The sequence below is a fragment of the Cololabis saira genome, chromosome 14 (genome assembly GCF_033807715.1).
Source record: "Cololabis saira isolate AMF1-May2022 chromosome 14, fColSai1.1, whole genome shotgun sequence".
Classification (NCBI taxonomy): Eukaryota; Metazoa; Chordata; class Actinopteri; order Beloniformes; family Belonidae; genus Cololabis; species Cololabis saira.
Window position 1 is genome coordinate 39,846,003 of NC_084600.1, and position 10,860 is coordinate 39,856,862.

General features: G+C 37.6%; 1 protein-coding gene across 3 annotated transcripts; it reads right to left on the reverse strand.

Annotated features, from left to right (window-relative positions):
- Positions 1-3,208: 3,208 nt before the first annotated feature.
- LOC133460082 (heterogeneous nuclear ribonucleoprotein A/B-like) lies at positions 3,209-10,057 on the reverse strand. 3 transcript variants are annotated; one of them, XM_061740600.1, is made up of 9 exons: positions 9,905-10,057; positions 7,976-8,191; positions 7,633-7,801; positions 7,371-7,529; positions 7,055-7,186; positions 5,956-6,064; positions 5,023-5,172; positions 4,676-4,753; positions 3,209-3,596 (listed from the first exon to the last, which is right to left on the reverse strand). In XM_061740600.1, the coding sequence occupies exons 2-8, from the start codon at positions 8,164-8,166 to the stop codon at positions 4,683-4,685; spliced, it is 981 nt and encodes a 326-aa protein (XP_061596584.1). In that variant the 5' UTR covers positions 8,167-8,191; positions 9,905-10,057; the 3' UTR covers positions 3,209-3,596; positions 4,676-4,682. The 3 variants fall into 3 exon arrangements, with proteins under 3 accessions (XP_061596584.1, XP_061596586.1, XP_061596585.1); XM_061740602.1 differs by having other exon boundaries at positions 4,671-4,753; XM_061740601.1 differs by having other exon boundaries at positions 9,878-10,001.
- Positions 10,058-10,860: the final 803 nt, after the last annotated feature.

Below are 10,860 nucleotides of genomic sequence, written 5' to 3' on the forward strand. Positions count from 1 at the left end.
TCTTTATTCTCTTGTCCTTTTTTCCTCTTTTCTTCTCGACATTTCCACTTTTTTCTCGAGATTGTAATTCAACATTAATCGCGACATTTCGCCTTTTGTCTTCATTCTAAGGCTTATACAAGACTTTTCATTTTTTGCGGCTCCAGACATTTGTTTTTTGTGTTTTTGGTCCAATATGGCTCTTTCAACATTTTGGGTTGCCAACCCCTGAGCTAGAAGGTCAAAGGAGAAAATGGATATCGTTCTACAAACGTCTTCAAGACTCCGCAGAAAAACGCAGGGACAGAATTACCAAATATCGTCATGGACGAAAGACAAAACGAAAAAACTTGAGTTGAGAATTTGAGAAATCGTGATGAAGGAAAAACTTTAAAAAAAAATTTAACTTAGGAGAAACAGTTTGCACTGAGCAGAAGTGAGAGCAACTACAGACTCTAAGAAAAGACCCATGAAGACATGGTCTTGGATGGGAAAACAATGAAGTTTTAAGAAAGGATCACAATTTTCAGAACAAGTATACAAAAAATATTTACATGGAAAGAAATCTGAAGAATTGCAGATTTATGTGGTCCAATCCCAGACTTCTTCTCAAAACCAGGAAATACCTGGAGGCTGAGGATGCAACAAACTGTCACAGGTGTTTTAATCACATTATAGTGAATCAATTCATAGAAAAATAAATCTTATGACCACCATGAGGATTTGGAGACGCGGGATGAAACTTTTCCAAAACTAAAACCAAAGCCAGCAACAGAGGAAAGAACCACGAAACACCCATGAAGCCTGGGGGGTGATATTTGACAAGTTTTGAACTGAAACTTTGAAAATCCAGCTGAATTTATCTCCAAGACTTGAATACCAGAAACAATCCACAAATTTCAGAATAAACTGAAGGAACATCAGAACCAGACTGGAAAATATTCCTGATGATCCAACAGACTGAGTGTGCACAGGTGCATCTACAAATACTTCCACCCATAATCACATCACACTATGGACGTCCTGGAAGTAGAAAACCTAGAAACCCAGACCTGTATCGTTTCACGGCGCAGACAGTAAAACTTGCTCAGAGCTGTAGCAGACTTCATAGCAGAGGAAAGTTAGGAGACTCGGAGCAACGATGCAAGAAAGAGAAGCTTACCGAGCAAAAAGCAGAGCTCATCATGGACATCTTCATGGAACTTACAGGACTGTCTCAGAAAATTAGAATATTGTGATAAAGTTCTTTATTTTCTGTAATGCAATTAAAAAAACAAAAATGTCATACATTCTGGATTCATTACAAATCAACTGAAATATTGCAAGCCTTTTATTATTTTAGTATTGTTGATTATGGCTTACAGTATAAGATTAAGATTCCCAGAATATTCACATTTTTGGAGATAGGATATTTGAGTTTTCTTAAGCTGTAAGCCATGATCAGCAATATTAAAATAAAAAAAATGCTTGCAATATTTTAGTTGATTTGTAATGAATCCAGAATGTACGACATTTTTGCATTACAGAAAATAAAGAACTTTATCACAATATTCTAATTTTCTGAGACAGTCCTGTATTGATCAACAACCAACGAGTAATCAGTTTGTGCTTTTATCATTAGTCCTTTTAATCTTATTACCCAGGGTTTAGCCCTTGAACTGGGATTTTAAGTAATAACCCTTTTTTCTTTTAAAAATACAACCCTTGGTGTAGTTCCCTTTATAATGGCCGTTTCACACCGCGGTCTTGCTATAGTAATATTTCTATTTCACCAGAATGAGGTTCAACTCCTCTATCACTGTTGCTTTTCTATGTACTACTCATAAAAGGACTGGTCAAAATACAGGACTGTCTCAGAAAATTAGAATATTGTGATAAAGTTCTTTATTTTCTGTAATGCAATTAAAAAAAAACAAAAATGTCATACATTCTGGATTCATTACAAATCAACTGAAATATTGCAAGCCTTTTATTATAATAATATTGCTGATTATGGTTTACAGTTTAAGATTAAGATTCCCAGAATATTCTAATTTTTTGAGAGAGGATATTTGAGTTTTCTTAAGCTGTAAGCCATAATCAGCAATATTAAAATAACAAAGGCTTGCAATATTTCAGTTGATTTGTAATGAATCCAGAATGTATGACATTTTTGTAATTGCAATACAGAAAATCATAATATTCTAATTTTCTGAGACAGTCCTGTAATGCCTTTTTCACACCCTGGTCTTGCCATGGTAATTTCTATTTCACCAGAACGAGGTTCAAGTCCTCTACCGCCGTTGCTTTTCAATGTACCCCTCATAAGGACTGGTCAAACTAAATATCCTTTGCAGAAATCTACGAGAAGCATCAAATAAACTCTTGTAATCAGGCTGGATTAGGACCGGGAAGCATCCACGTGGATGAGGTTCAGAGCCGGAGGGGTTGGAGTTGGGAGTAAATGATCTGCTACATCAACCCGGTGTGACCATTAGAACTGAAAGACATTTTTTACTTAACATTACTGCGATTACAAAAACTGTATGCATTTCACAAAGTTGTATTTTCACTTAACACACCACTGGACACTTCTGGGAGGCCTGGGGTGGTCCAAATCTGTTACACACATGTAGCAAATTGAGCCCTGAGTCGACCTATCAGTATGTATGGATTAATTTACCAGAATAATAATAATGAAAAAAAAAGGTTGTTTTTTTTACCAACTTCTGCATAATACTGCTCGTCTTTGTCAAGAAAGTAAGACATTTGAATATGAACCCAATAGATTAAATCAAATATTTCAGCAACATTTACAGGTATTACATTGGATGGCAAAGAAATAAAAAGCGGATTAATTTAAATTTACCAGTTTCAAAGGCTCATTGAGATTTCAAAACACTGACCGATTGCTGATGCAAAGTTAATTTGCAGCAGAAAGGACCATTAGTTTTCCATCATAATGAGCTTACAATAGTGCACATTAGACTTGTGTGAAAGTGAGCGACGGGTCGTTGGTTGAGATTTGACCCAGTTAGTCTCATACACATGTAGTTTAACAAGTATAACAAAAGCATGCTAGCATTTTTTTTAATGTTCGGCAGCCCATCCGATTTTCATTTCATCAGTGCTAACTTTTACATCCTTGATACAGGACAAAGTGATGGAATCAGGGGGGATGTGGGGGCTAAACTGTGCGAACTGTCCAGTTTAAGTCACACTCTGGGGACCCAAAAAAAAAAATTATATATTACTGAAAACTGGTTTTTTTATTTGTCAAAAAAAGCTCCTTTACAGCGCCACAATTTTCAACCTGTAAAGCCAGCAGACATGTAAAATACAACCCTTACAATACATTAGAATCAAAACAGGTACCAAAAAGTACAGTAAAAATTACACTTCCTGTGGAAATGTGGAAGGAAAAAAAAGGGGGGCACGAAACTTAAAACAAAAATCATAGAATTGAAAAAAAAGAAAAAATAAGGGGGCGGCAAGGGAGGGGGAAAAAAACAAAACAAAAAGAAGACACGGAAAAGTTACATTTCTGGTGTTTTCTGTACAAATGGTCTGTCATAAAAGAGGTCGAGCGGGGCCCAGTGTGTCCGTCCAGCCATCGATCTCACCGGATCCCTGGTTTCCTGAAGAGACAAAGCACAAGTTCAGCAGCCGGGCCAACGCAGCGCTTCAAAGTTACCTTTGCCAAAACACCGTTGAAGCATCGCTAAGTTTCGTGTTGATTTACAGTCACTTTAAAACAGCGGTGTCAAACGGAACCGGCCCCCAAGGAGGTTCGATCAGGCCCGTGGGATAATTTAAAAGTGAAAAAATGCATAAAAGAGATGGAATTCAAATTTTTAATAAGATGCAATTCATGTATTATCCGCTAGGGGGCGCACTCTTTTGATCAGAGTAGAAAACAGCGGTATCAATGCACCATCTGCTTCTTTATAAATCGCATTTAATCTAAAGGTGCATTACTATATTTTTCAATACCAGTTACTTAGTTAAAGTTTTGTGCCTTTGCAATGCATATATGATGATAAAAGTAAATTGCACATTTGTCTAAGGAAATATGTATGGAGGATTTTTTGTGCCAAAATTAAATAAATACATCATTAATTAAAATGGGAATGAAATATATCATTAATTAAATGTGTCATTAATTAATTACAATTAAATATGTCAGTAATTAATCAAAATACAATTCATTTTAAGTAAATAAAAATGTATCGTTTCAGCTTTTAATTTATTAATGACACATTTAATTAATGATTTCGTTTGATGAGTGAAACTGACAGTTTTACATTTCATGATTCACACACCAACACGAAATCATTAATTAAATGCTGAAATAAATATATTTTTTTACTTAAAATGAATTGTATTTTAATTAATTAATAGTATATTTCATTCTAATTTTAATTAATTAATGATGTATTTATTTAGGCACAAAAAATCCTCCATCAATATGAGGTGTTCCATGAAATGTTTTGTAAAAGTAATGTTCATTGAATTTCAACATTTTCCTAATGTTCTTGTGCTTTTTTTACACCAAAACAAAGGAAAGAAATGATATTTTGAGTGCGACTTCCATACATGCTATAGCTATAATAATATAGCATGTATGGTATAATTTTAATGGTCCGGCCCACTTGACACCCCCGGTTTAAAACGATAACTTCTCATAACAAAGCTGTGAGTTGAAGTCGTACCGTACCAGGTGATCAGTATGGCTTGTAGTTGGCCTGGTGCGCCCCTCGTCTTGGGGTTTTCCCATAGTTGGCGTTGCCCTGGTCTGTGGAGCAAACAAATCAAAACATTTACATACCATAATATCTCAGTTTGCTCAGTCTATTAACAGCACGACTCCTCACTCAGGTTGAGTGTCCACATCTAAGGACGCATATTCAACTTCATGCAATGCAAAACAGTTGAAAATACCATGCCAATTTGAGTGTTACAATTACAAATTGGCCTTTTTTTTTAAATAAGAGCTCATATACATCATTCACATTTCTTCTATGGAGTTTTAGTTATTTAATAAGTGAGCATGTCTGCACTTACTGTAATCATATCCAGTGCCGTATCCATAGTAACCAGAGGTGTAGTCGTAGTTGCCGTAGCCGCTGTATCCCCCGTATCCACCGTAGCCTTGGTTACCGTAGCCCTGGTTCCAGTAGTTTCCATAACCCTGGTTCCAGTTCTGGCTTTGTCCTGAAAACACAAGGCAGAGGTTCATGTTGAATCTTCTGGCACAGACATCTAACCTGCATACGTGCTCTCGGAAAATTAACTCAATACAGAAGCATTTTGGGGGCAGGATTCCCAACTATTCTAGACAAAACAAAACCACCAAACATGCTCGATTTCTATTTGGCCATTACTCTGGGAAGAAAGCAATGTATTTTCCAGACTACGTCGCAACAGCCATAAAATGCATAATAAAAGGAAAAAACATGTCGCACTGGAGTATAAGTCGCATTTTTGGTGGAAAATTATTTTATAAAATCCAACACCAAGAACAGACATCTTGAAAGGCAATATTAAATAAAAATACAGGCAAAACAGGCTGAATAATTGTACGGTCTGTTTACATTACATGACACAACTGAGAACGTGCCTGGTATGTTAAGAGTTATTCAGATAACTATAGCATAAATAACATGTTAAGAAGTTTACCAAACCATCAGTGTCACTCAAAATTACTAAAATCCAAGGAAATCATCCTCGGTGTCACTTTTAAACAACTCTGGAGGTAGAAGATGCGGCGCTTCCTCTTCTACGTCGCTTACGTTTTAAAGTTACCGCTAATGTTGAAATTACCAACACCGGCCTACAGCGCCCTCTTGCGGTTTAAGGTGAAAACACGTGAAATGATATACCGGTAATAATGTGTAATTTCACACATAAGTCGCTCCAGAGTAAAAAAAAAAACACAACATGTAGTCTTGAAACTACGATAATTTAACCATGAATGTGCAGATTGTTCCTCCTCACCTCCACGGCCCCGGCCTCCACGTCCTCCTCCTCCGTAGCCGCCGCCACGTCCACCGCCGTACTGCTGCTGCTGGTAAACCTCCTTGGGCTGGGCGATCTTCAGCTCACACTGAAACACACAAGAGCAAGACCTTTTAGATGAAGTTCAACATAGTCAGGCTCCCTTTACTCCTGATAACTAGAATCTTTTGGGGATTTTGGCTCAGTGCAAAAAATGGAATGATGCACATCACTCCATCAAAATTTAAAGCGACAGTCTAAATTACATTTACTACAGTCCAGATAAGTAAATGCTCAGTATAGGAGGGCTAAAAAGGTTATATCTGTTCTAAAAATTAGGAGCAACATTGCAGCAATAAATCAGACCATAAGATGCTGCAATCAGACTTAATACAAACTCTTTAAACTCTTTCCTGATTTAAACAGGAAATATTTATCTACATATAGATTTGTCTCTTTAATTTGCTTTGCTTATGTTTTTTCAGTATATACATTTTATGTATTCTGATTATTTTTTTGTTTTAACCTGTTTGAATAAATAATTAAATGAAAAAAATGAATCAATTTGAATGTTTCCTTTGGCTCCAAACATGCACTGGTAACAACTGTTCATTTCAATCATAAAGTCCCAACAATAACCTCAATATAGAGAAGCTTTTCAAAATGTCTCCACATTAATTTAAAACAATTTTGAAAATGGATTTCTCATATTTAGAGTAATACTATAAATCAATACAATACATATTCCAGAAGTAAGTAGCTGCTGTGGCTCCACAGTATTTTGTTTATGCATTTAATGCTTTAAAACAAAAATCAGAACGCCACAACCCCCAACAATTTAAATGAAATACAGAGCATGCTCCAGTTGGCAGCATAACCATAACGAAGTATATATATATATTAAATGAGGAAAAAGAAAAAAGCCAGCCAGCTTTGCGCCAGTGGAAAGCCCGACTTTACACTCAAGACCTCATTAACTTGCGCCTCCAGGATCAAGACACTCTGGCCCTTTTTAAACCGTTATGTAATAATGCACTCATCAAACTCAGTACTTTAATATTCAAGACAATAGTTTTTTAGAGACGCATCATGTACATACTCTGCCTCCCTGGATGGTGTGGTACTTCTTCTCCAGACACTTCTTCACACTGGCTTCGTCTTTGTATGTGATGAAAATGAAACCCCTCCTTTTCTTCGATTTGGGATCAATGGGGAGTTCAATAGTTTCAATCTGAAAAAACAAAAACAAAACCAGAATAAATGTGATATATAAAATGTTTTAAATACAAAACAATGCGGTTTGAACAGTCAACTTCCTGCTACCAAGAGGCCAACATGGTGGTTAATTAACGAGCCGCTAGCCTACTTTGTTTGGTGTCTAAATCATTTTTAGAGAAAAAGAAATGGAAACTGACCTCGCCAAATTCACCAAAATATTCCCTGATCATGTCCTCGGTCGTCTCGGGATTCAAACCTCCCACAAAGATCTTCTTGACGGCCTCCTTCTTCATGGCCATTGCCCTCTTGGGGTCAATCTGACGACCGTCGAGCCGGTGTTCCTTCTGCTCCAGCACCTGAACACAAACACATTTTAAATCAAAAACATGAATCACCAGTTGCTTGGTCTGGCGGTGGCACATTTATTTATTTCGCCGATGTTGGGGATTAATGCTTCACCTTATCAACGCTGGGCGCTTCTTTAAATAGAACAAAGCCAAAACCTCTGGATCGACCAGTGTTTGAGTCCATCTTGATGGTGCAGTCTGACACCTCCCCAAACTTACTGAAGTAATCCTTCAGGTCCTTTTTACTCGTGTCCCAGCTGAGGCCGCCAACAAACATTTTACTGCCGACACAACAAACACAAAACACCCAAAAAACATTTGAAAACCACGTCCACGGCTCAGAAGCCCAAAGTAAACCCACCTTTTAGGGGTAAAAACGATAAATCGTGTCTATACTAAGCTTTACATTGGTCCTTAAATGTCAGATTTGTTTGTATACTCTCGATGCAACTCACCCGGCATCTTCCTCCTCTTTGCTGGCATCAATCTTGCCTCCATCTGTGTCCTGGCCGTCGTCGCCGACCATCAGCTCCAGCTCCTGCTCTTGCTCCTGTTCTTGTTCCTGCTCCGCTCCATTCTGGTCCTCTTCCCCCTCGTTGCCGTTCTGCTCCGATGTCTCCATTAGCAGAGTCTCAGCGTCCGCCATTCTGACTGTGTGTCTCTTCAAGGGACTGAGATGGGACAAGGATTAAAATTAGACTTGAAATTAACATCACAAGCTCCAAGAAACTATTGCTTTGTGACATCCTGCTACAAGACTGCATGGAGGAGCCACTAATATACACATAAATGAGACAGAATTGTGGAATCACTAAATGATGTGCAAAACTTTCTACCACACATGTGGAAAGACCACCTTCTTTCCTTTCATCAATGTATTTAAATAAGGCTGTGCAACAGTAAACCAGAAGAGGAAGAGCTTTGGTTGGTCCCAAACCACAAGATTAGTAACTCTTGCAGGTCATTTGGTACCTTTGTTAATTCAGGCTATTCTTCCCATCATTTTTAGCCGATGTCTCTACCTTATATTTGTTTCATTATTAATATATATAAAAAAACGACTTTTTCCTATAGAAAGACCAATTATGGGAGAAAAATAACCAAGTTGGGAAGTTATTTGATCGAGGAGTTATGTTAAGGAAATAGTGTTTGTTAGCTGGTTAGGTGCAAAGGCACAACCAATGGGAAAATCTGTAGCCTAATAGGTAAATTAGCAGTCATTTATTATTAATATGTATGTTTATTTTATAATAGAGGTAACAAAGGGGCAGGGTTAAATACGTTTTACTTCTACCTGCTCCTCTTTGGACAGTTTTTTTCTTTCTTTCCCTGTTTGTATTACGTTTTTGTGTTTTTTTTCCTGTATGTTCTGAATTTGTTTTAAAATGTTATATTTTTTTCCTTATGTGTTCGAAATAATGTTGCGTAAAGGCTGAAATGTATACACAAACACTAATAAATTGGTATTTAAAGGGTTAAATCTCATTACAATTGTTTGCTGGCTTTGAGTTAACTGGAAGATGGGGGGGGGGGGTTACAAAACACGGTATTTATCAGTAATATATTAAGTTATATATATAAGTTTTCAATAACCTACAACATTTACTGCAAACAGGCGTGATACGACGGCTAGGGCAGAAACGGAGCGAAATAACGTGAATTATCGTCAACAAGCCAAATATACAGGAATTTAACCGGTTAAATTCCTCTTGGCTCGTTCTTAACTTCTAAATTAAAAAAAGAAACTCAGAAAATCAGTACAATTGTACGTCCCAGTGAGTTAAAAGTGAAACAGAAAATCATCAATTACGAAACGCTCTTAAAGCCGCCATGCAGGTAACGCTGCAGCGTGGTGCCGGATAAAACCATTCTTGCTAAATTAATCAAAAAATACACAGTTTACACAATTTAGAACCTTTAAATGAAAGATCTCTCTGTGTGGAGTGTGTGGCCGGGATGGTGGCGTCTGATCTTGGGTTTGATCCCCGGTTTGGGGCTTTTATCCGCAGCAGCAACACAAAGGTCTCCATGTTGTTCCCTCGGACCGCGCTTTGCTGCAGAAACCGAGGCCGGAACGCTCTGTTTCTGCAGCCAAATCCCCCCAACTAAACACCACCTACACCCCAAAATACCTGATTTTTAAAATACTTAGAGCCTTAACTTGATTGCACGAGAAAACGACACAAAACGAGGTAAATTTCGAGGTTTGGCGTTGACGTACTTTAGCTCCCGCGGTGGCTAACAGCAGTTAGCTTTAACCCACATGAGGACGCACTTACAAACAAACACCCCCTGGGCGCAGTAAGGGGTAAAATACTGTATAAATATTCAAAACCCGCCCGTGTTTGTTAAATTACCTTTGTAAAAACGCAGTCTTGACTTACTTGAAGTGAATAATCCGGAGACGCCGACTCGCTGCTCAAAATGGACACTCTCCAAACTCACCGCTAACTCGTGGCAACATATATACGACCGGATGTGCGCAGGCGCCACGGGACGTCGGAGCAAGCGCGTCCCTGATTGGACGACGCGCTCCGATTCAAATATGAAGGCGTGACCTGATTGGTCGGCGCCGCGATCCCGCCGTGACAAAGAGGGCACGTTTTTAGTTAGTCAGTTAGCAGCCGAATGCTCTTCCTTTCCCCTTCTGTTCCTGCAGGAACAATGCTGTTTTTGGATAGTTACCGTGCATAGGGATGGGCGGTATGGACTAAAAAATGTATCACAATAATTTCTGCCATTTATCCCGATAACGATAAAAATGATGATAAAAAAATACCACCTTTGTAACTATAAATCTATCACCACATTCAGTCTTTGGAGCCCCCAAAACACTGCTCTCAAAGATACTAAATGCCACTAAACGTCTGTCTGTCTTTCTTTCTTTCTTTCTTTCTTTCTTTCTTTCTTTCTTTCTTTCTTTCTTTCTTTCTTTCTTTCTTTCTTTCTTTCTTTCTTTCTTTCTTTCTTTCTTTCTTTCTTTCTTTCTTTCTTTCTTTCTTTCTTTCTTTCTTTCTTTCTTTCTTTCTTTCTTTCTTTCTTTCTTTCTTTCTTTCTTTCTTTCTTTCTTTCTGGCTCACATCTTTCTTTTTTTCTTTCTTAATTTCTTTCTTTCAGGCTCCTTTCTTCATTTATTTATTTATTTCTGGCTCATATCTTTCTTTCTTTTTTTCTTTCTTAATTTCTTTCTTTCAGGCTCCTTTCTTTCTTTCTTAATTTCTTTCTTTCTGGCTCATATCTTTCTTTCTTTCTTGCTCATATCTTTCTTAATTTCTTTCTTTTAGGCTCCTTCCTTCCTTCCTTCCTTCCTTCCTTCCTTCCTTCCTTCCTTCCTTCTTTC